Genomic DNA, 25,086 nt, shown 5'->3' with positions numbered 1-25,086 from the left:
TCCTCTGGCCGGTTCACTCCCCACTTTGTCCTTCCAAGTGGTTCTCAGTGGATCCCCTCCCTCCCTCCCAGTGGATCCCCTCCCTCCCTCCCTCTCAGTGGATCCCAGTCCCTCCCTCCCAGTGGATCCCCTCCCTCCCTCCCTCCCAGTGGATCCCCTCCCTCCCTCTCAGTGGATCCCCTCCCTCCCTCTCAGTGGATCCCGCCCCTCCCTCTCAGTGGATCCCTCCCTCCCTCTCAGTGGATCCCCTCCCTCCCACTCAGTGGATCCCGCCCCTCCCTCCCAGTGGATCCCTCCCTCCCTCTCAGTGGATCCCACCCCTCCCTCCCAGTGGATCCCCTCCCTCCCTCTCAGTGGATCCCCTCCCTCCCACTCAGTGGATCCCGCCCCTCCCTCCCAGTGGATCCCTCCCTCCCTCTCAGTGGATCCCCTCCCTCCCACTCAGTGGATCCCTCCCTGCCTCTCAGTGGATCCCAGTCCCTCCCTCTCAGTGGATCCCCGCCCCTCCCTCCCAGTGGATCCCTCCCTCCCTCCCAGTGGATCCCCTCCCTCCCTCTCAGTGGATCCCCTCCCTCCCACTCAGTGGATCCCTCCTTGCCTCTCAGTGGATCCCAGTCCCTGCCTCTCAGTGGATCCCAGTCCCTCCCTCTCAGTGGATCCCCGCCCCTCCCTCCCAGTGGATCCCCTCCCTCCCTGCCTCCCAGTGGATCCCCGCCCCTCCCTCCCAGTGGATCCCCGCCCCTCCCTCTCAGTGGATCCCCTCCCTCCCTCCCAGTGGATCCCCGCCCCTCCCTCTCAGTGGATCCCCTCCCTCCCTCCCAGTGGATCCCCGCCCCTCCCTCTCAGTGGATCCCCTCCCTCCCTCCCAGTGGATCCCCTCCCTCCCTCTCAGTGGATCCCCGCCCCTCCCTCCCAGTGGATCCCAGTCCCTCCCTCCCAGTGGATCCCCGCCCCTCCCTCCCAGTGGATCCCAGTCCCTATGGTTCCCAGGGGATCCCCGCCCCTGCCTCCCAGTGTCCCCTCGTAGCTCCGCCGCCCGCCTCCAGTCATTTCACGTGTCATTAGAGCGGCCGGTCATTGAGCAGGGGGCAGAGGGCTACTCTCCTCATAGAGCTCTCCACGGAGGCGGGCGTGGTACAAACACAATGCATTAGGCTGATCATTAAACGTGTCCTCTGCGGTCGACTGGCCACAGTCGATGTTAGATGACCGTGATTGTGATGATGGCCCATGCATGATCAGGAGAGTGGCGGTCTCTTTTAGAGGGTAAAAGAGGAGGAGAGCCCACAAATCAAATGTTTTGTAATGCCACAGAGCAGCCAGACATGTAATACGCCACAACATTTTTACAGATTGTTCTTTTTGACAGCTAATCCAAAGCCACTCTGGAATTGACAGATACGTTCCAGAGCCATTGCCATCTGAATCCTAATTTGCGCGCCCTCTTTCAACTGTGACACTGAGTGAGGCACTACGTCCCTGCCACGGTAGATTAGTGTCGATGACGTCTGTGTCCGCGTACACCTGCTTGTCTTCACACCAGTCCGACCCATTAGCCGGCCTATTATTGCAGGGTGTCATGCTAATTGATGACTGGTTCTGTTCTGGCTGTTTCTTCCCCAGCTGTTGCTGTGCTCTGCATTGAACGTCTCGGGGGTGATTTACACGTCTTGTTGTCATGCCCCTAACCCTCTCTCCCCCTCTCCTCTCGGTCTCCCCCCCTGTACTTTGATCCAGTTTTTACTGCCTTCTTCCAAAGCGTTAATGATTGACGACGGCGGGAACAAGAGTACGGGCAGCTCAGCACCACCGAGACACACCGATGGCCAACATGGCCGCATTATGCCCCGGCCAGCTGCCGCGGCATTCCTTATTCTGCCCACATCCACCGCTTCATGTAACCCGGCCGACCAACATCACAGTCCAGCACACAACACACACAATTACCCCCACACCGACAGCCTGTGGGGGTCATGCGTGGTGTGGGCATGTCCCCAACAAACGGCAGCGCTGCCTTGTACAGAGAGCCAGGGGTTCTGGCAGCCATTGTTTTGAAATGTGTTCCACCGAGAAGGCAGTTTGGGGATGACAGTTGAGCGCTTCAAATAGCAAGGGTGGACGGGCACACACACGCACACACAAGGGCGGGCGGGTGCCCAGGCACACACACGCACACACACGGGCGGGCGGGTGCCCAGGCACACACACGCACACACACGGGCGGGTGCCCAGGCGCACACACACACACACACGGGCGGGTGCACAAACACGCGCATTAGTTTAAGACCTTTGTGTCCCACAGGCGTGGAGGCATACTCTGAAGAAAATACAGAAAAACACAAATTAGAAACACTATTCCACTGAACCGTTATCCACAAGTCTCTTTTCTGGAATGCGTTTTTATTCACTAATCCCAAAGTGTGACACAACGAGGAGCCCCACACACACACACACACACACACACACACACACACACACACACACACACACACACACACACACACACACACCTGTCAGGGCGAATGCCATAGCGGTGTTCTCATATCTGCTCTGCGGCAGCTCAATCGGTTCCAAAGCCGCGCCTGATTTAATACAACCGGCTGAGCTCACACACGCTGGGTTCCTTCGAAAATAACTTCACCACGACAGCCAAGGCCCCGCCGCCTAATCAACGACAATCACAGTGCTTAACTGGCTGCTATGCCGCGTTTGCCGGGTAAAATAATAAAAAAGGGGCCTGGTAGAAGCGCGCAGCGCTGCAAATGAGCGCGATTAGTCGAGTGGACGTGCCACACGCGATATTCATTAAGAGGAGACGCTGGAGGAGGAGGTGGTAGGGGGGGCGATGGACCGTTTAGCCTGATGAAATCACCACTGCCATGGTGACCAATTAGCGGCATCGGCTTTATCTCTGGTGCATGGGGCCAATTGAAACGTTCCTGAACAATATCGTCAAACACAATATAGTGCCGTCTGGAGGGGGCTAGGGGATTATTACCACTCAGTGACTATTAGAGAGATTAAAACGATGAACCGATGGAGCCGCCACTCATCAAGTGTGTGCCACGCACCACTTCACCACGCGTTACTCGTCATCCCGGGAGGGGGGTGTGAACCCACGTTCCAAACAGCCTGTCATGGTCTCAGGCGCCCTTGATAGATGCCAATGAAGGGGTGCGATATCATAACGTCACACAGCACGAGTATCAGCAGTTTGACCATAATTGTAGAATAACTAAAGAATTTAAGCTCAGAACGAACCGTGAAACGATCCAGGATTAAAGGACGGTTAACCTGGCTGTGATCGCTGCTACCGAATCTGGCCCCGCGAGGCCAGACCCCGCGAGGCCAGACCCCGCGAGGCCAGACCCCGCGAGGCCAGACCCCGCGAGGCCAGACCCCGCGAGGCCAGACCCCGCGAGGCCAGACCCCGCGAGGCCAGACCCCGCGAGGCCAGACCCCGCGAGGCCAGACCCCGCGAGGCCTGCCGTGTCTGTCACTGCGAGGAGTCGATTGGAGGGCTGGAGCATTAATTGTGCGGCCCATTATCACCACATCAGACTCCCTCACTCAGCGGCGGGTCAGGAGTCGGGAGCATGGCTTAGCGGCGGCCGATCCTTTATTAACCGATCCCCACGCGGCCTCATTAGCGTGCATTACTCAACACGCCGGCTTACATCGGAGAGTCCTTGTCCTGGCGGGGGGGCGGGGGGGCAGACGGCGGCCGGGTGCCGCTGGAATAGCAGCGAGGGCGCGGCTCATGTGACTATTTGTTAAGTCCTATCAGGATCCGAGAACGCTCTTTAAGAGGAACAGGGCTCCCTGGAAGTATGTGCATCCCCCCCCCCCCCCCCGATGGAGGGCTGGGGGGGGGCTTAGGTGTTCTGCCATCTAATTCTGGGAAATATATAAATGAGTTGTGATCCTCGAACAGCAGCGACACGGACTTAAGTGAAATAAATAGGAGCAGCAATGTTAACTTGGATGCCATGGCATCAGCCACACACACACACACACACACACACACACACACACACACACACACACACACACACACACACACACACACACACACACACACACACACACACACACACACACACACACACACACACACACACACGATGGCCGAGGTTAACTCATGATTAATCTAACAGGGCCTTGTCTTATTTAAGACAACAGGAGGGAAACTCAAGCCGAGTACAGGACAGAGGGTACAACAATATTTACATTGGCTTCTTTGCACACACACACACACACACACACACACGACCCCAGCCGACCTTTGCCTCCCTATACTCTGCTGTCATCTGCCACCCCCCGTAGCCTCCCCCCTGCCAGCTCCATACCATCCGTCAATCTGCGCGGCATCCTATAATGTCAGCTACAAGCTCCTGTCACACTGTTTTTAAATACAAGGACAGGGACTCAATTACAAGACATAGCTCCCAAGGGTTCACTGCCCCCCCCCCCACACACACACACACAAACACACCTGCTAAGGGCCATCAGAACTACTCGCAAAGGGAAGGTCAAAGGTCAAACCTATCTTCATGCCCCAACAATCAGCAGCTACCAACGGCCAGCGCTGTTAACATCACTCGATTAGCAAACACGGCGATGACCGGCTCCGACGGACGAGGAGGCCAGCGGCCGCCGCCATTTTAATAGAGAATAAAACGACGTGAAGCCGACATGAGAGACGAGGTCCCAAGAGGACACACCACTTACAAATGTGTCTTAACGCTTTTAAGGCTAAACGCGAAGACATCCGATATTCTGTTGGTCTAGCGGTGTTAATATGTCCCATATCATCAGGTTTAGGTTCAATATTTCCTTCATCATTTGTCCCTTTACCGCACTGCCCAACACACGTACGAGAGAACATTCCAGAACGACCGGCCTGTTTAACGCAGCGTCTTCTGCCGCGCCAACTGTTCCCTGGCAAACATACAAAAGAACCCAAAATAAAAACGCTTAGGGCTGATCTGCAGCCGGGTAACTCTACACCCTCACCTTCCTCCTCATACCCGAACATACCAGGGGCAGGGGCCACAACAAATGGTCCCACCGACAAAGGGCAGAGTTCGGCCTCTCCTTCAGCCTGTGTGCGCACAAACGCCCTGGCGTGGGCAAACATGAAATGACGCACTCCGTGCCAAACAGGCACACATCAACACCTACGGGCTAAGAAAGTCTTGACTGACACACACACCTAGCTCGGGTCTTTCCCTTCTTCGCTTGGCAAATGTGATCAGAGGAGCCATGATCCAAGGGCCTGTCATCTCCTTCTAAGCCTTCCCCCTCAACTTAACCCCTCCCTGGGTATAGCAATCACTGTGGCCCCAGGCCTGACCCTTTCTCCCAGAAGGGAGGGGAGGAGCTGTCAGGCCTCAACTTTAAACAAGATTGAGAGAAAGATGATAACTCAGCCAATCAATAAATACACGGAACACATGCACATTCACATGGGCACTCTGCCCGGGACGTGCACTCCCTCTCTCACCACCCACCCACCCACCCACCCACCCCCACCCCCACACACACACTGAGGCAGGAGGGGGGGGGGGCAAGGCCTTAAATTGCTCGCAGATTATGCGTCTGTGTTCATAAAAATAAAGGCCTCTTAAATCATGATAGGAAAGCAGAGTGCAAATGTGATGATTAAAACAGGGCTGGGGGGGGGGGGGGGGGGGTGCAAATGGCAGCCTCCACAAATACACTGAACAGGAGTGAGTGGTCGGAGACGACCAGGAGCCACTGGGCTTATGGTCCCTGCTTGTTCCCCCTCTGGGCTTATGGTCCCTGCTTGTTCCCCCTCTGGGCTTATGGTCCCTGCTTGTTCCCCCTCTGGGCTTATGGTCCCTGCTTGTTCCCCCTCTGGGCTTATGGTCCCTGCTTGTTCCCCCACTGGGCTTATGGTCCCTGCTTGTTCCCCCACTGGGTTTATGGTCCCTGCTTGTTCCCCCACTGGGCTTATGGTCCCTGCTTGTTCCCCCTCTGGGCTTATGGTCCCTGCTTGTTCCCCCTCTGGGCTTATGGTCCCTGCTTGTTCCCCCACTGGGCTTATGGTCCCTGCTTGTTCCCCCACTGGGCTTATGGTCCCTGCTTGTACCCCCACTGGGCTTATGGTCCCTGCTTGTTCCCCCACTGGGCTTATGGTCCCTGCTTGTTCCCCCACTGGGCTTATGGTCCCTGCTTGTTCCCCCACTGGGCTTATGGTCCCTGCTTGTTCCCCCACTGGGCTTATGGTCCCTGCTTGTTCCCCCACTGGGCTTATGGTCCCTGCTTGTTCCCCCACTGGGCTTATGGTCCCTGCTTGTTCCCCCACTGGGCTTATGGTCCCTGCTTGTTCCCCCACGGGGCTTATGGTCCCTGCTTGTTCCCCCACTGGGCTTATGGTCCCTGCTTGTTCCCCCACTGGGCTTATGGTCCGTGCTTGTTCCCGGAGCCACTGGGCTTATGGTCCCTTCTTGTTCCCCCACTGGGCTTATGGTCCCTGCTTGTTCCCCCACTGGGCTTATGGTCCCTGCTTGTTCCCCCACGAGGCTTATGGTCCCTTCTTGTTCCACCACTGGGCAGGTAACCAACCCTCAGACAACCGAACTCCTGCATCAAACTAGACCCAGTATAGAACGTATGAAGATGAGAAGCTGCTGAGGTGTCTACAAATTTACTTTTCAAAGAAAATCATGAAAAAGTTCTTGTTTTTTTCCTGAGAATGATTTCCCAGAATGACCTTTCTGGGAGCAGGAGGGAGAGAACACGAAACAAGGCCGCGACAGAATGAGACAGAACCAGGGCCAGAACCAGAGACAGAACCAGGGAGGGACAGAACCAGGGAGGGACAGAACCAGAGACAGAATGAGAGGAAGAATGAGGAAGACAGAATGCGGGAGAGAGAATCAGAGAACAGCAGAACAAGGGAGACAGAACGAGGGACAGAACCCGAGACGGCATGAGGGAGAGAACGAGAGACGGAGCAGACGGAGGAGTGTTGGCAGAGAGCCTGAGCCCTGATAGGCCGGGCGGCACTTCTTTAATCAAAGAGGTATTGGGTTCTGACCCCGCCGTTGTGGGGGCACATTTATTTCAGGTCTATGGTCATACCGTGAGCGCCGGGGCGGTAGTGCGTCTCTAGCCCGTGACTGGCTTCACTGCCAACGGCTCACGACACCAAGTCAACACAGCGGCGGCGCCGGCCCCGTCATCGGGCCCGCTCTGACCGCCTCGCAGAGGGCCTCGCGTTGACCCCTGACCTTTAGGGCCGTCGGTTGTTCCGGCGCCCGCCGTCGAAACAGGGCGTTTATGAACGAGGTGCTGCAGCGCATGGCCAGGATAATGAAACTAAATAAACTGTGGTCGGATCCTAAATTCCCGTTTAGACTAGGAGGGTTTGATGACCGAGTGGTTTTGGGGTTGGATTGTACATGCGTCATCCTACCCCCCCCCCCAGGTCCCCTATTCTGTTGAAGGTTTAAGGCCGCTTCCAGTCAGTGGAAATGTAAAGGACCCGTGGGTCAGGGCTGAGACTGGAGCTGATTTCCGAGGTGGACGCGCTCGTGCGTTCGTGCGTGTGTGCGTGCGTGAGTGTGGGACCTTGAAATGTCAAATAATCAACACAACCGTGGCTGTCAACAAGGACGCAAACAAGCAGGACTCTAAAGTCTCTAGAGAGATAGGATGATAGAAATTAGGAAAAAAAAAAGAAATCTAAATCTGTAGCAGCAGTCAACCACAGACACACCTTCCACAATGTAGCCCCGTCAGTGAGCAAACCATGTGACCCCAGGGCACAAATAGACTCCCTCTGTGTAAGGGGATCATAATGAAGGATCCCCCAGGACCAGCCCAGCACCACTGTGCTCTGTGTCTGTGTGTGTGTGTGTGTCTGTGTCTGTGTGTCATTAAATAACACATGAGCACAGCTAGGAGTGCGAGTGTGTTTGTGTTGTGTAGTTACCCAGACAATACCACGCGGCCTGTAAATAGCATCCTGTATGTGTGTGTAAGCATTCTAAGCGGGCGCTGAAAGATGTATCCTAATTAAAAGGTTCTCATTTCATCTGCTTGTGCAGTTTCCAGTGTGTGGCATTTAAAAAGGTTGTTGCGCTGCAAATATCACTGAAGAGAAAAATAATGACAAGCCAGAAGCAAATTTGATCAATTACACGACTAATATTTTGACAGAAATAGGGCGAGAAGCAATGATGAAAGCAAAAAAGGCCCCTCAAGACACACAAAGAAATGGGGAGAATGAACAAAATATCAAGAGGGAGGGAGAGCGGGAGGAAGGCAAAAGAGGGAAAAACACGACAGGAAACAAAAGAAAAGAGACTGCAGAAGTGGGATAAACAATGCAACAGTGACCTCATGTGGAGGGGAATGGTAGTGCTTCTCAGGAGCCTAAAGTGGTATTTAAAGTGTCGCTGTGATGTGACCATCAATTAGGCGAAACAGAGCCACACAACCCATTCCACTATCTGGCTTGTGTTGGCATGTGTAACTCGTGCGCGTGTGTGCATGTATAACATTTGTGCATGTATAACGTGTGTGTGCATGTATAACCTGTGTGTGCGCGTGTGTGCGCGTGTGTGACCGTGCATTTAGAATGGGTGTGTGCTGACATTGGACTAAACCATGTCTGGCTGCCGGTGGGGGGGGCTCACCTCTCGGCCCTTGTGCGTCACCAGGGCGGCCAGCGGCTTGGCGTAGAAGCGGCTGTAGCTGAAGCCCAGGCAGCCGTACATGCTGTTGGCGGTCAGCTTCAGGGCCTTCTGCCGGATGTCGTACTGGGGAGACGGAGGGGTAGAGGCGTCAAAATGGCCGCTACATCCTGTAGCATGCTGCGCTAAGAGGCTTCAACATGGCCTCTACATCCTGTAGCATGCTGCGCCAAGAGGCTTCAACATGGCCGCTGCGTCCTGTAGCATGCTACGCTAAGAGGCTTCAACATGGCCGCTACATCCTGTAGCATGCTACGCTAAGCGGCTTCAACATGGCCGCTACAACCTGTAGCATGCTACGCTAAGAGGCTTCAACATGGCCGCTACATCCTGTAGCATGCTACGCTAAGAGGCTTCAACATGGCCGCTACATCCTGTAGCATGCTACGCTAAGAGACTTCAACATGGCCGCTACATCCTGTAGCATATTGCGCTAAGAGGCTTCAACATGGCCGCTGTGACCTGAGGCATGCTACGCTAAGAGGCTTCAACATGAATGCTGCGTCCTGTAGCATGCTGCGCTAAGAGGCTTCAACATGGCCGCTACATCCTGTAGCATGCTACGCTAAGAGGCTTCAACATGGCCGCTACATCCTGTAGCATGCTACGCTAAGAGGCTTCAACATGGCCGCTACATCCTGTAGCATGCTACGCTAAGAGACTTCAACATGGCCGCTACATCCTGTAGCATATTGCGCTAAGAGGCTTCAACATGGCCGCTGTGACCTGAGGCATGCTACGCTAAGAGGCTTCAACATGAATGCTGCGTCCTGTAGCATGCTGCGCTAAGAGGCTTCAACATGGCCGCTACATCCTGTAGCACCATTCTGCACGTCATGTGACAGTGACGTGCAGAAATGCAAACATGAGAGGAAGCGATGCAGCGTGTGGAAGGAATGAAGCCCTGCAGTCAGACGTGTGCGTGGGCCTGTGTGTGTGTGTGTGTAGAGGTCTGGGTTCAGGTCCAGTGCGCGCACGTGCGCGTGTACCTGCATGTAGAGGTCCGGGTTGAGGTCCTGCTGCTTCATCAGCTGCTTGACCTGCTTTCGGCGCTCCACGAGCTTGCGGATCTCCTTGGGCAGAATTCCCATGTCCAGATCGGGATCGGGAACCTCTGGGATCTCTTCAGACTCGTCATCCTGTTGTCATGGAAAAATGTCAAGAAAACTCTTCAAAATGATTTAATTATTTTGAATCGTTTTTATTTGTTTATCTAATGAAGCCCTACAGACATATTTAAAGGAACACACACACACACACACACACACACACACACACACACACACACACACACACACACACCTCGCCCTTCCTGCGCTGGACGTGCGCCTCTCTCTGCACGGTGGTGAAGCAGATGTTGAACTCCTGGATGATGGACGGGTACAGGCTGTTGAAATCCAGCAGCAGCACAAACTTATCATAGAACCCTGAACAGAAGAATGAAAACAATCACGTTACGAGAACCAACATGGATGTAGGTGCGCCTACTACCCATAAGCGGAATGCACCGTGAACCCCAGGGAATAGACCGCACCGATCTTAGGGTCCAGCACAAGGCCTCCAGCGTACGTGGGCTTCTTCCTCCTCTTGCCCTTCCCAGCATCCCCCTCCTCCTCGCCCTCGGTCTGTGAGAGACAGCAGGGGGTCAGAAGCTGAGCAGGCACTCTGAGACTACACATTACGGCTCCTGCAGAGGGACGTACGGTCTCCTGTTGGGCCTTCTTGAAGGAGGGTTTGTCCGGCACGATGTAGCTCTTGTCGTGGAAGGCGTGCAGCAGCAGGAACTCGTTCCTCTCGGACCGCCCGCCCATCAGGGTGCGAGACTGGGGAGAGACCGTTACATCCTGAATATCACCAACCACTCACCAACCACTCACCAACCACTCACCAACCTCGGAAACACTGGGAACAGACAGTACCACTCAGTGTGTGTAGAACCGTGAGTGAAGGCTAGGGAGCTTGTATCCGTTACCATGACGTTCCCGGCGATGTTGGTGATCTGCAGGGCCAGGGGCAGCACGTTGAGCTCACACAGGAGCTGGAGAATCAGCTTGGCGTCCATCCAGGTGAGCTCCAGCAGGTAGAGCAGGTGCGGAGAGTCGCTGACCGCAGACACAACAACCCATCTCAATTCAAGCCCGTCTTTGTGACCTGCGCACACACCGCAGTGCGCAGTGTGTGCACTCACACTGCAGTGACACCTGAGCGTGGCGGACACTTCACGCTAAGCAACATACTCTGTTTTTTTATATAAAATCGACCTATGTAGAGAAATAGGTAAATGCACATTTATTGTTCTAGGTACATAAAATATGCAATATATTGTTATTATACGAAGCATTGTATAAACAGCCCTACGGCCATATTTTAAGCAACACACACACACACACACACCTGTAGAGGTTCCTGATGTCCTCCTGGGAGACGGTGGCCCTCTCCGTCTTCAGCACCTGGAGGGCCAGCTCCGTCAGGTGGTAGCTCTTGCAGCGAATCAGCTCCTTGGCCGAGATCTCCACGTCGCACACCAGGCGGCCACAGGTGGCGCTCTTCTCTGCATATGAACCACGACCCTGTAGAATAGGAAGTTACACCCTGCGTACTATCGTCTGAACCACGACCCTGTAGAATCGGAAGTTACACCCTGCATACTATCGTCTGAACCACGACCCTGTACAATAGGAACAGTTACACCCTGCGTACTATCGACTGAACCACGACCCTGTAGAATAGGAACCCAGTTACACCCTGCATACTATCGACTGAACCACGACCCTGTAGAATAGGAACCCAGTTACACCCTGCGTACTATCGTCTGAACCACGACCCTGTAGAATAGGAACCCAGTTACACCCTGCGTACTATCGTCTGAACCACGACCCTGTAGAATAGGAACCCAGTTACACCCTGCATACTATCGTCTGAACCACGACCCTGTAGAATAGGAACCCAGTTACACCCTGCGTACTATCGTCTGAACCACGACCCTGTAGAATAGGAACCCAGTTACACCCTGCGTACTATCGTCTGAACCACGACCCTGTAGAATAGGAACCCAGTTACACCCTGCGTACTATCGTCTGAACCACGACCCTGTAGAATAGGAACCCAGTTACACCCTGCGTACTATCGTCTGAACCACGACCCTGTAGAATAGGAACCCAGTTACACCCTGCAGACTATCGTCTGTATTCAAGGTTATTAATCAGAGGCATGCTCTCCTCACCCCTAATTTGGGCATATTCGCCCTCCTGAGTCTTCCTATTTTGGACCAGTGCGGGACTTTGCAGTAGTTGATCCTCTGCAGCAGCACCTCCAGGTCAAAGCCAAAGATGTCATGGCCCTGCAGGACAGACCACAACACATAACAGATGAACAACAGAGTACACTGCGCAGTGAGTGCACTGTACAGAAGAGGCTCCATACAGTACAGTACAGCGCTGAGAGTGTACTGTACTGTACAGAGGAGCCTCCATACAGTACAGTACAGAGGAGCCTCCATACAGTACAGTACAGTACAGTGAGTGTGCTGTACTATACAGAGGAGCCTCCATACAGTACAGTACAGTGCAGTGAGTGTACTGTACAGAGGAGCCTCCATACAGTACAGTACAGTGAGTGTACTGTGCTGTACTTAGGAGCCTCCATACAGTACAGTACAGTACAGTACAGTGAGTGTACTGTACAGAGGAGCCTCCATACAGTACAGTACAGTGAGTGTACTGTACTGTACTGTACTGTACTGTACAGAGGAGCCTCCATACAGACAACCAGAGGCTGCTGTGTCCTAACAGAACCAGAGGTCAGTGATGTTGGTGTTTGTGTGTTGGGGGGCAGTGATTAGTCTGGGGTTGGTTTTGGGGGGCAGTGATTAGTTTGGGGTTGGTTTTGGGGGGCAGTGATTAGTTTGGGGTTGGTTTTGGGGGGCAGTGATTAGTTTGGGGTTGGTTTTGGGGGGCAGTGATTAGTTTGGGGTTGGTTTTGGGGGCAGTGATTAGTCTGGGGTTGGTTTTAGGAGACAGTGATTAGTTTGGGGTTGGTTTAGGGGGGGGCAGTGATTAGTTTGGGGTTGGTTTTGGGGGGCAGTGATTAGTTTGGGGTTGGTTTTGGGGGGCAGTGATTAGTTTGGGGTTGGTTTTAGAGGACAGTGATTAGTTTGGGGTTGGTTTTAGAGGACAGTGATTAGTTTGTGGTTGGTTTTGGGGGCAGTGATTAGTCTGGGGTTGGTTTTAGGAGACAGTGATTAGTTTGGGGTTGGTTTAGGGGGACAGTGATTAGTTTGGGGTTGGTTTAGGGGGGCAGTGATTAGTTTGGGGTTGGTTTAGGGGGGGGCAGTGATTAGTTTGGGGTTGGTTTTGGGGGGCAGTGATTAGTTTGGGGTTGGTTTTGGGGGACAGTGATTAGTTTGGGGTTGGTTTTAGAGGGCAGTGATTAGTTTGGGGTTGGTTTTGGGGGGCAGTGATTAGTTTGGGGTTGGTTTTGGGGGGCAGTGATTAGTTTGGGGTTGGTTTTGGGGGGCAGTGATTAGTTTGGGGTTGGTTTTGGGGGGCAGTGATTAGTTTGGGGTTGGTTTTGGGGGGCAGTGATTAGTTTGGGGTTGGTTTTGGGGGGCAGTGATTAGTTTGGGGTTGGTTTTGGGGGACAGTGATTAGTTTGGGGTTGGTTTTGGGGGGCAGTGATTAGTTTGGGGTTGGTTTTGGGGGACAGTGATTAGTTTGGGGTTGGTTTTAGAGGGCAGTGATTAGTTTGGGGTTGGTTTTGGGGGGCAGTGATTAGTTTGGGGTTGGTTTTGGGGGGCAGTGATTAGTTTGGGGTTGGTTTTGGGGGGCAGTGATTAGTTTGGGGTTGGTTTAGGGGGGCAGTGATTAGTTTGGGGTTGGTTTAGGGGGACAGTGATTAGTTTGGGGTTGGTTTTGGGGGACAGTGATTAGTTTGGGGTTGGTTTTGGGGGGCAGTGATTAGTTTGGGGTTGGTTTTGGGGGACAGTGATTAGTTTGGGGTTGGTTTAGGGGGGCAGTGATTAGTTTGGGGTTGGTTTTAGAGGGCAGTGATTAGTTTGGGGTTGGTTTTAGAGGGCAGTGATTAGTTTGGGGTTGGTTTTAGAGGACAGTGATTAGTTTGGGGTTGGTTTTGGGGGACAGTGATTAGTTTGGGGTTGGTTTTAGAGGGCAGTGATTAGTTTGGGGTTGGTTTTGGGGGACAGTGATTAGTTTGGGGTTGGTTTTAGAGGGCAGTGATTAGTTTGGGGTTGGTTTTAGAGGGCAGTGATTAGTTTGGGGTTGGTTTTGGGGGGCAGTGATTAGTTTGGGGTTGGTTTTGGGGGGCAGTGATTAGTTTGGGGTCGGTTTTGGGGGACAGTGATTAGTTTGGGGTTGGTTTTGGGGGACAGTGATTAGTTTGTGGTTGGTTTTGGGGGGCAGTGATTAGTTTGGGGTTGGTTTTGGGGGGCAGTGATTAGTTTGGGGTCGGTTTTGGGGGACAGTGATTAGTTTGTGGTTGGTTTTGGGGGGCAGTGATTAGTTTGTGGTTGGTTTAGGGGGGGGCTGAGTACTCACCACCAGCACGTCGGGATCGATCTTGTGCATCTTAGCCAGGAAGAATCCCAGCAGGGTGCGCTCCGTGGCGGCGATCTCCACCTTCCCGTTCTACCAAGAGGAGAAACTCATCACTGCCTGCAGAGCCCACGCCATTACACAAGACCTGCCTCAGTGCGCAGCAAATATCACCGCAATGAAAACTACATTTCGTCCGAAAAATATTGTGGCAGAGAATCGTGATATAAATTCTAAGCTAAAAAATCGTGATTCATATTTTCCCGAATCGTGCAGGCCTAGTTCCAACCCATTGTTTTCGTATTCATTATTATTGTTAGCAGTCTTTTAAATAGAGCTAGTCATCTAAACATCATTTGAGCGTTGTAATTTGGTAGACATGCATGAAGTCTAGCGAAAGCAAACGTTTCCCTATCCTTGTCAAAGTGGCTCCAGTTGCTCCAGGTTGAGATCACCCACCTTCTTCCTCACGGCCTCCTTGAAGTCGTAGGGGAAGATGCAGTCCACGGGCTTGCTCACCACTGGAAGACAGAAACAGAGCCCGTCACTCAGCAGAGCAGGTGCTTTTTGTGAAAGTGAAATACAGCTTGTTCCCCTTTGCAAAGTAGGCACGTCTCTAAAGAAAGGAAGAAGACATCTTTGTCTGGGCGACACAAGGGAACATCACATTTTGAAACTAGAGGAACCCAGGCTGAGTGAGTGAGTGAGTGAGTGAGTGAGTGAGTGAGTGAGTGAGTGAGTGAGTGAGTGAGTGAGTGAGTCTTCCTCTTGGTCCACAGGTGTTGGTTTACTCACCGCAGAAGTGGGTCTGGTAGGGCAGCTGGGGGGGGGCTTTATCCAGGTGAAAGCGATGGTGGACCAGAGCAGCCAGGGACACAATCTGAACAAAGAGGGGCCTAGTGTCAGCCACACGCCTGCTCATCCACCATCCGACAGAAGCCGACGTGACGCAGTACATAATATACCTTACCAAACAATAAGCCGCTCTTTACGACTTCTGGACATTATCTTAAATGTTGTCTTTAAAATGTGCATTTACGTCAACTACAACAACACGATGCTATCAGAGAGAGAGAGCACTACAGTGGTGACGTGGCCGCCGGGCTCCAGGTGTTGAGCGCCAGGTGGGGCGTACCTCGTTGTGATGCGTCTTGGGGTTCTGCACCGTCTTCAGGCTGACGGACATGACCGTGAGCGGGGGGGGGGGCAGGTCTTTGACCACCGTCACCAGCTCGCTCCTCAGGGCCAACGCCTCAACCTTACACCAGCTGACCGGCTGACTGTTGAGCTCTGCAGAGGAGAGGAGAGGAGGGGAGAGGAGAGGAGAGGAGGGGAGGGGGGAGGAGAGGGAGGAGAGGGAGGAGAGAGAGGAGGGGGAGGAGAGAGGAGAGAGAGGAGGGAGGAGAGGGAGGAGAGAGGAGAGGGAGGAGAGAGAGGAGGAGAGGAGAGGGAGGAGGAGAGGGGAGGAGGAGGGAGGAGAGGAAGGAGGGAGGAGAGGAAGGAGGGAGGAGAGGAGAGGAGAGGAGAGGAGAGAGGAGGTGAGGAGAGAGGAGAGAGGAGGTGAGGAGAGAGGAGAGAGGAGAGGGAGGGAGGAGAGGGAGGGAGGAGAGGAAGGAGGAGGAGAGGGAGAGTGAGGACAGGTCTATCTGATCCCAGTGCTCTCCTTCAGGTCCCAGTCCTGACCCGCTGCCCCTAAACCTCCAGCCTTCCTTACGTGGCGTCTTGATGTCCAGCCAGCACGGCCCTTTGATCTTCCTGCTCAGGAGAAAGTGCTCCAGGCTGGAAGTGTTGATTCCAAACACGTGGGAAAACGTCGCTCCCTTCAGGTCAACCGGGAGCGTAGGATACTCGGCCTGTGGCATTTAAAATGGAAAAAAAATCAAGGACCACCTTGCCATTGGACAAAGCCTTGACTGAATGCCTGCTTGGCGGACGGCTAAGTGGGAGTTTGGCGCGTACTCACGGAATAACGGACTTCCAGGTACTCGCACTGAGTGGGAATGTCAGGGATTTCAAACGCGTAGCTCTTTTCGACTTTCTGCAACACAGAGCGATGTTCAAACAGAATTCCCAACGATGCAAGTGACATGGAAGACGTTGGAGGGTCGGCAAACCTTGGACTTGAACTTCATGATCTTGAACCTCTCGGACAGCTCGTTGAACTCCTGGTAGACGTCCATCAGACCCACCGGCGTGTCCGACACCACCCCGTTCTTAGTGTTCACTCTCTGCACGTACGCACACACACACACACACACACACATTTAGTATTTGTGTGATTTATACAACACAGCAAATGTATACATTTTGTGCCAGGAGTTTAAACCAGCATCCGATGGCATTTATGAAGTTGAAATTGTTTTAATACCTTCAGGTTTATGACAACAATGTTGAAAAACACACACTGGACAGTTTCATTACCAACATTAAACTGAAATCTCATCTCTGTTGACATTTGTCAAATGATATTAGATATTATTAACTTGCAGCCTTTGACAAAGAAACTGATGTGATTCCTGTGCTTCATCTGCTAGTGTATCCCAGTCGACAGAGAGAACACACAAACAGCCTCTCGCCCTGCATTGTTGGCACTGTTAGCAGTGGGCGATTTATTCAGACGCCGGCTGACAGCCAAATTGCTACTTCCCCCTAGAGTCTAAATTAGAAAAGGGGAATGGATCTGATCAGTCCTGCTAGGATCCCAGCGCCCCCACTGTTCACTCGCATTCTGACACTAAACAGATGAACGGGTGAATCAGAGAGAACCCTCCGGTCATGTGACAGGAGCGGGGGGGGGGGTTAAACTCACATGTTCGCGAGGGAGGAAGTACATGGTCCTCTCGATGTTCTTGACGGCCACACAGCAGCTGACGTGGGCCTTGGCAGACTCGATCCACACCTTCCCAAAGAGGTAGACCACGCCTGGGCAGCAGCAGAACATTGAGACATGATGAACCGACAAAGGCTCTCAGACACACGTGGGTGGGAGGCTTCAACTGTTCAACAGATATAGCAGATGTGGGCGTGTACGCTCGAGCCTTGCACGTATAAAAATAGGAGAGGCATCCATTTTACCACGATGCTCGCACATAAATCCAAAATGGACGTTTATACACCTTGGGCCCCATCTTGCATCCGGCGCAATTGACTTAATCACTGGCGCATTTGTCGTTGCTAGTTTGCAACTGGCGCAGAGCGTTCTTTTCCCTCCTGCGCCACGTGTCGGTAAATTAGGGTAAAAATTAGGGCAGTTTCAGAAACCACTTGCACCACAAACCAGGAATTACCTGGTTTAAAGTCAGTGGCGCGTTGTTCAGATGCTATTTTAAGGGTGCATGCATAATGTTGCTTGTGCACCTCGGGCATACACCTTGTTTCTCTCATCTACCTAGCCACACATTCTTGGTAAATTATTTGGGAAAGAACAGCTGATACAGCGGTAATAAGTTGTACTTTTAAATCAATGCATCTGCAAACACCGTACAGCAAACACATATTTTCACATATATACATCGTGTACATGCCCATAACTTTTAGGATTGATGAGTATTTGATCGTGAGAAAACATTGTTTTACCGCGAGTGAGTGTTAAAAAGAATGAATGAATGCGGGTGCGCATGTGTGCATCCATCTGTTTAAACACACGCCAACTAAACAAGTAACGCATAATACAGTCCATGGCAATGTATATTAACGGGGGGACACATGCATGTTAGGAACACAAGTCGATAACGATAATGCATACAATACTATAAGAAACAATGTTTATAATGTATTGCGTATATCATTAAATAGAATCACAGTTACCGCATATCATACGTTATATCATATACGTTTTCTTTGCCGAAATTTATTAGACTCAGTATTTCTGAAGTCGTGACTCGTGGAAGAAAACCTTATTCCATGTGTGAATTAGGCCATATTATTTGGCCATAAACTGAGCCATTTGAAGTTTGAAATTCATGTGCATCCGTCTCATCGGAGACTGCAGACGCGCTGTCAAAATATCAACTCGTCAGATTCAAATGCGCTCATGGCTCTTAAAGGGGATGGGAGCTGGCACTCTCATTGGTTTGTTGCACGTTACGCCCAAACCACACCTACGGGTAATTAGGCTACTTCAGACCAACCTTTTTTGGATATGCGCCGGGCGAAAGTCATTTTTCGCGCCGGTATACTAGCGACATCGCCATAGAACCGCCCACAAAGCTACTTGCACTTGGCACTTCTCACTTGCGTTTCAGACCGTTAAAACAGGGCCCCCTGGGTCACAGAGTCATGCTGTCAACCTCATTGGATAGGGTTAGGGTTAGGATGGATAGGAGTGTTGCAATACAAAGGGAACAGCGAGTCCTGCAGCACGTTGATTCTAGCCTGCATTTCATTCTGTAGATTTGAGAAAACATGAGCACAGCCAGTCCCGACACAGGGAGGCAGTGCCAGGTCTATCTTATCAGCGATCTCTTCTGTTCTTTACTCTGGCAGAAAGACGTCTTTAGATGCTAAACCAAACCCATCACTGCTTCATGTGGAGGATGGCCTGCCTCTCACCTGGCTGGTTGTATTGGTCTTCAAACGCATCCAGCCAGTAGAAGCGGAACACCAGCTCTCCCTCCGGGCCCGGGACCAATGGGAGCTGGCTGGAGTCCACCTGTACCTCTGCTGGGCCCTCATTGGCCCCGCCCTCCTCCTCCTGTCCCCACGAGCTACCGGCCCGACCGGACCTGGAGGACCAGAGAGAACCAGAGAGAACCATTGTTTACAGGCTGCCCTTAGTGAGCTCCCCCAGACCTGGGAACCAGAGAACCAGAGAACCAGAGAGAACCAGAGAACCAGAGAGAACCGTTGTTTACAGGCTGCCCTTAGTGAGCTCCCCCAGACCTGGGAACCAGAGAACCAGAGAGAACCAGAGAACCAGAGAGAACCGTTGTTTACAGGCTGCCCTTAGTGAGCTCCCCCAGACCTGGGAACCAGAGAACCAGAGAGAACCAGAGAACCAGAGAGAACCGTTGTTTACAGGCTGCCCTTAGTGAGCTCCCCCAGACCTGGGAACCAGAGAACCAGAGAGAACCAGAGAGAACCGTTGTTTACCCGCTGCCCTTCGTGGGCCAGCAGTGTCAATGGCTCTACTCCTTAGATCACATCTAGATTTATAGAACACACATCGTCTGGTGTAATTCAATCCCATGATTCATGTGTTCCAGGTACCCTTTCTCCTGACCGATGGGTTTACGGTCATAAAGAGCCTGCAGGTGAAACCCTAAAGCGTGCGGGAGGGGTCCACCAACACAAAGAGGAGCAGGGGTGCATTGTTCTAAACCCAGCCCCGTTGAACCATGGTATGCTATCTGCAGTCAGCATTGGGCCGGGACTCACAGCAGCACTGGGTCCTGGGGCTCGGCCTTCACCGTCTCCAGGGCCGCTTCCACCTTGGGCTGGACCTCCTCCTCGGCGCGGGGCGACGGAGCTTCCACCTCCATCGGCTCGTCGAAGTCCATCCCATCGAACTCAGAGTCGTGAACTGTAACGCGAGATAGGCGAGAGTGAGCGATGAGCAGAGGGAAGAGAAAGGCCTGAATGAAGCTGGATCTCAATGTCCTAGCTGAAGGTTATTGTTCAGTTTGTCCAAATCTGTGAAGCTGGTTCTGTGGGATGTGAGAACCCCAGGAGACTAGCGGACTGCAGCGTTCTGACTGAAGGGGCCTTCTGTGACGAACAAGGACTGGGAAAGTGCACGTGTTCTTCCAGATCACCTCCTCCGGTACCTTCCACCTGGATCTCCTCTTCCTTGACGGCGGGCCGGTTGGTGGTCCTGGGGGTCTCAACGGGAGGAGGCTTGCTCTTTGGGGTTACTGGTGAGAAGGACTCCTAGTAACAAACATGGGGACACCATATTTACCATTTAGTAGAGTTTCCTTAATGATTAACTCCACCCACAAACTGGTCCATCGTTTATTGACCTCAAAGTATATAAAGCGTTGACACACAATAACAACAATATTTTTCTTGCATCTCTTAAATGTATTGACTACATCACATCACATGAATACACTTTAAGTTATGGAGGAAGCCATGACCAATGGAAGAGCAGCATATAGCAGGGCTCAACAATAAGGATTGCCCGATTGCAACTAAAACGCCACGCAGACAGGACCAGGTACCTTTGGAGGTGGGCGTCTAATGGAGAACGGGTTCATGGGAGTTCCTAGAGACTTCTTCTTCTTCAGTCTGACGACCGGCGGTGGGGTCATCAGAGACGGCTTCTGATGAATACAAATATGAAGTAAAGTACAAAACGTAACAACTGCGGGGCTGGCGGTCGCCCTGCGGGGCTGACGGTCGCCCTGCGGGGCTGACTCTGCCGTCGGCGTGTCACTGTGGCTATTAACCGATGTAAGTCGCTTCGGATAAAAGCGTCTGCTAAATGCCCTAATTGTAATTGTAATTAACATGTTGTATATGTTAATTTGGAAAACGATACCATTTAAAATCATACGTACGATAAGCAAGCGTTTACAAGCAGTGGATGAGTCTTCAAACCAGTTTTCTTTTATAACTTAATTAGAGACATGGTAGTAAAGGTCCCACAGGGGGAAAGGTCGTCCAACGCCCCCCAAGGGGAGGCACCCACCTCAGAGTGGAGGTCCTGCAGAAGGTCTCCCAGCAGGTCGTCTTTGGACAGGTCCACGTCTTTCTGCATACACCAAATCAAACATTTGGACAACATGTTAATAAAAAAATACATTCATGCATTAGCTTCAATACTCAAATTGCATTTAGTAAAAAAAAAATCCAAAGCGACTTACAAGTGAGAACAACTGAAGTATCCACTCAATATCAGAACGTTCAATTGTAACACACTATAAAGTTATTCTCACACATAAACACATGAATTCATACAGCTACTGTATCCAGTAGGGGTGGGAATCTCTTGGCACCTCACGATTCGATTCCGATTATGAGGCCAACGATTCGATTCTGAAGCGATTATCGATGCAACAAAAAAATTTCTGTACATTTCTATGCGTGATATTCAAAAATATATATATACATCTGGGTTTGCTACTCAAGAGTTTGTTAATCACTTCCTACTTTTGTGACGATCATTAACAACAACAGATGAATTAACTTATCTAATATTTTATAAGAGAGAAAGCTTTCGTCACAAATATGACTTTCTATGAACAATTCAATAATCAATGCAGCTTACATTATAACACAATATGGAAGCATGCAAAAAATAGGTTTCAGTTTTATTTTCTTTCATTAAAGAAAATGCTGCTCTTGAATTAGAAGGAGTTCTTGTGTCTGGCTGTGAGTTTGCGCGCATGCTATGCGTAGGCTGAATCGCAATCGTGTCAAGACAAATCAGATTGGCCAACACACACTGAAGATAAATTCAATAATTTTAAAATTACAAAAATTATCCCTCTCTGGCGAACAGAATGTTGCAGCAGGCAAAAAGTATCTGCATCGAGACAGAATCGTTCTAGCGAGAATCGCGATGCATCGAAGAATCGATTATGTTTCCCAGCCCTAGTATCCAGGCGTACATCACACACACCTCAGCAGGTTTCTTGACGTTGCTGTTCATGAAGAGGCTCTTGATGCTGTTGGGTTTGGCCACCGCCGTTTTCTTCAAGTTCTTCTTGGAGTCTGCTCCTTTAGCGCTCGCCTTCCCTGTACCAACACACGACACATAGACACACTTCTGGGTGACTGATGTCGGAGGGGAACCATCCCGGTGTCCTCAGGTACGACCTGTCTCTACGTATGACCAGCTGGGTTTACCGCGCTGTTCTACCACGTCGTCGTCCAGGTCATCATCGAATATCTCTCTTCCATCTTCCACGTAGCCGGTACCATCTGTAGAACAAAAAGAAACAAACTCCACAATTACTTTATCGGTATCTTTCCCTATAAAATAAATTATTTGTAAAATAAAAAATATTGTAATAGCTTTTAAAAAAAGTTTTTATCGAACTAACAAAAGGAAAAAAAAAAAAACGTTTGTGTGAAGGTTAGCGTGCGTTAACAGGAGGCAGAGGAGCGTCGTACCGTTGTCGATGATCCAGTCGTCATCCTGCCTCTCGCGCACCATCTTGGAGTACTGGTCCTCGTCCACCTCATCGTACACGCTGGCCACCTCCTCCACCTGCACACCCATGACCGTCAGACTCATCACAACCTCTACCGTGTGGCTGTACTTTGAAAGAATGTTATGCGAGATGGAGGGAAAATGCAATTTAATCAAGGAATGTCATTATCGTTCCTTTATCAATATTTATCAATCATCAGCTGTCCATATTTAATAACTGCTGGAAGAAGATGCCCTTAACCAAAGCGTACTTAACAGAAGAAAGAGAAACAATACATCGCCGTCGGTACAGGATGTTCAAAATAACACACCACTACACATTCCCACGTGATAAATGGTCGCATGCAGGATGAACACCTTGTTTACATCGTCACTGTGATACTCCAACGGACAAAGGAATAACATGTTATCAACATGTCCACTTCATCACCTCATACTTCAGCTTCTCGCCCTTCTTGGCTTTCCGGAGCTGCTCGAGCGCCGCCGTCCGGCCTGTCCTCGCCCTCTTCTCTCGTCTCGAGCGCGACGCCGCCAGACCGCAGGCTTCACCTGGGGACAGCGCGCGCAATGATGTCACCCCACTGGATCATGTGTAGCAACCAGTTTCTCGTCATGCACCAAACATCCACATCAGATAGAATGTACTTTAGCCCACGGATTACTGTATTGAGTTAGCGTTTCACACAAGTAGATGGCCTGACCCACATTTTGGTAACACTTTGGAAGCTCAAAACACAGCTAAACAATGATAACTTTGCTGATGTTATTTGAAGTCAGGAAAACAGACAACTCTCTTGTGTGTGTGTGTGTTGTGTATATTTTGTTAGTGCGTAGCAGCAGCTGCAGCAACGTTACGTTGTCACAGAGCTTAGCCTCCTAGCTGTCTCTGTTCAACAAGGCGACTTAAGCCTAAACTCACCGTCGTCGACATTATCAGCGTCCTTATCCGGGTTCAATACCGGCGCCATTATCTCCACTTGAAATGTCTATATATATATATATATATATATATATATATATATATATATGAATATGAATCACTTTATAAAACCGTGCGCCCTCGATGTGTCAAGTCAACAAACACAACAGAGCAATCCGCGCCAATTCTTCTTCCCGGGGAAAGTCATATGCAGGAAATGACGTAGCTTGTGTTCAGCCAATGACAACATCGGGAACTACGAACCCCCTCGTGTGTCCTCGAGTGTCCTCGTGTGTCCTCGTGGTGGCAGTGTTGTGTACATATACACAACACTGCCACCACTTGTTGTAGTAGCCCTATGCTGTAGGGACAATGCATTGATGACCCCAGAACACAATGGCATATACAACAGCTATCCAACAGTCGCCCGCTTTAAAACTGTAATAAAAATGTTTTTTATCGGAACGGCCTTAGGGCGCAGGCCTATAAGCAAATATATCAGTAAGAGCACTGTAAGATATTCATTACTGTTCCCAGGCCATCAGGAAGGCAAGAATATTTCTTCTTTGGGCCGAATACTTTATGTTGTCTCAGGTGAGTATTCTTCCTCTTTATTCAGGTCAGGACGTGTTCGGTGTACCCTGGCGGGAGTTTTGAATGCACACAAAAGATGCGTGTCAGCCTGCAGGGCAGACGCGCCACCGAGGCGTGGCGTCGCTGTGCGCTCAACGTCAGAACAAACCACAAAGAGTGTTTTGTTTTCGTCAATCTCAGACATTTTTTTTTTCGTTTATCCGATTAACAGTGATGTTATCAAATAAGAATATTCGTCCTGAAATATTGACGACAGATTATTCCGCTAATGTATTCTCAAATCGCTTATGACAACAGGACCAAGGAGGGTTGACATTGGCTACTGTAGGCATGGTCCATTCTGTTCTATTGACCCATTGTTGTCTCTGCTCATCACGGGTCCACTGCCAGAACTTTAACCAAACCAGACGCGTGGAACAGGCGGGGAGCTGGTGGCCCGCAGCCCTCAATCAATAGGCTGAAAGAAATTATAGTTTTTTTTATTATTATTATGATAAGGCTAAACATTCAGGGAGAAAGGCCAAAACGAGTGGATAAGTGTATTGGTTCGTAATACACGGCGGTCATCTTTTAAAACTTGCTGTATATTATTGTTGTTATTGTGGCTCCATCATGGTGAGACGCACCAGAACTCGCTCGACTTGTTCAGCTGCGGATACGCGTCACTATAGAAGGGGATCGCTCAAGGTAAGCGAATAACCAGTCTATGAAGTTATCTTTTCTTTTAATTTTAAAAGCATATTTGAAAGCTAAATGTCACACTAAGTGCTTATTTAAAATGATCATATTCACAATGAAGCCGATCAGGTATTCGGAGCTGAATTCGTCCCAGCTTTTTTTGCACGCCGGATCCACAAGCACCCTCCAAACATAAAACAATCTGACCAACGTCGTTTAATTAACATAAGCAACGACAGTTAATTAAAGGTACAGTAATACATTGTAAACAACTATACATATATTGGAAATCTAGATGGAGTCCAAAGCGATGTCATGAAGTTATCTAGGTTAGTTTAGGACTATATGCTATAGGTTTATTTTAAACACCCGATAAGCTATCGATACATTTTATCAATGATGACTCGAAATGGATAGACAACACAAGGCCACTAATGATGGCCAGTGGTACCAAGCACTGTCTCTCTGTGATGGTGCTATGGAACGTACCAATCCCAACCATTTATGCAAATGAGCGACTCC

General features: G+C 50.9%; 2 protein-coding genes across 2 annotated transcripts in view; both read right to left on the bottom strand.

Annotated features, from left to right (window-relative positions):
* hgd (homogentisate 1,2-dioxygenase) overlaps positions 1-16,632 on the bottom strand; it is an 83,673-nt gene extending 67,041 nt beyond the window's left edge. The window contains exon 1 of the mRNA XM_060044794.1: positions 16,596-16,632. Coding sequence (XP_059900777.1) covers positions 16,596-16,617 — 22 coding nt within the window. The 5' untranslated portion in view covers positions 16,618-16,632. The remainder of the gene's footprint in view (positions 1-16,595) is intronic.
* pola1 (polymerase (DNA directed), alpha 1) overlaps positions 1-23,480 on the bottom strand; it is a 57,606-nt gene extending 34,126 nt beyond the window's left edge. Inside the window, exons 1-26 of the mRNA XM_060044790.1 lie at positions 23,293-23,480; positions 22,804-22,922; positions 22,334-22,430; positions 22,067-22,141; positions 21,840-21,955; positions 20,907-20,969; positions 20,437-20,538; positions 20,041-20,143; positions 19,652-19,796; positions 18,827-18,999; positions 17,085-17,197; positions 16,390-16,503; positions 16,239-16,313; positions 15,990-16,128; positions 15,411-15,565; positions 15,071-15,155; positions 14,735-14,796; positions 14,279-14,368; positions 11,950-12,066; positions 11,121-11,296; positions 10,699-10,828; positions 10,430-10,549; positions 10,261-10,351; positions 10,029-10,153; positions 9,716-9,865; positions 8,670-8,792 (exon numbers count right to left, since the gene is read on the bottom strand). Of these exons, the coding sequence (XP_059900773.1) occupies positions 8,670-8,792; positions 9,716-9,865; positions 10,029-10,153; positions 10,261-10,351; positions 10,430-10,549; positions 10,699-10,828; positions 11,121-11,296; positions 11,950-12,066; positions 14,279-14,368; positions 14,735-14,796; positions 15,071-15,155; positions 15,411-15,565; positions 15,990-16,128; positions 16,239-16,313; positions 16,390-16,503; positions 17,085-17,197; positions 18,827-18,999; positions 19,652-19,796; positions 20,041-20,143; positions 20,437-20,538; positions 20,907-20,969; positions 21,840-21,955; positions 22,067-22,141; positions 22,334-22,430; positions 22,804-22,922; positions 23,293-23,341 (2,907 nt within the window). The 5' untranslated portion in view covers positions 23,342-23,480. The remainder of the gene's footprint in view (positions 1-8,669; positions 8,793-9,715; positions 9,866-10,028; positions 10,154-10,260; positions 10,352-10,429; positions 10,550-10,698; positions 10,829-11,120; positions 11,297-11,949; positions 12,067-14,278; positions 14,369-14,734; positions 14,797-15,070; positions 15,156-15,410; positions 15,566-15,989; positions 16,129-16,238; positions 16,314-16,389; positions 16,504-17,084; positions 17,198-18,826; positions 19,000-19,651; positions 19,797-20,040; positions 20,144-20,436; positions 20,539-20,906; positions 20,970-21,839; positions 21,956-22,066; positions 22,142-22,333; positions 22,431-22,803; positions 22,923-23,292) is intronic.
* Positions 23,481-25,086: the final 1,606 nt, after the last annotated feature.

Source organism: Gadus macrocephalus, chromosome 23 (assembly GCF_031168955.1).
Source record: "Gadus macrocephalus chromosome 23, ASM3116895v1".
NCBI classification, from domain to species: Eukaryota; Metazoa; Chordata; class Actinopteri; order Gadiformes; family Gadidae; genus Gadus; species Gadus macrocephalus.
This window is presented reverse-complemented; position numbering and strand designations above follow the sequence as displayed.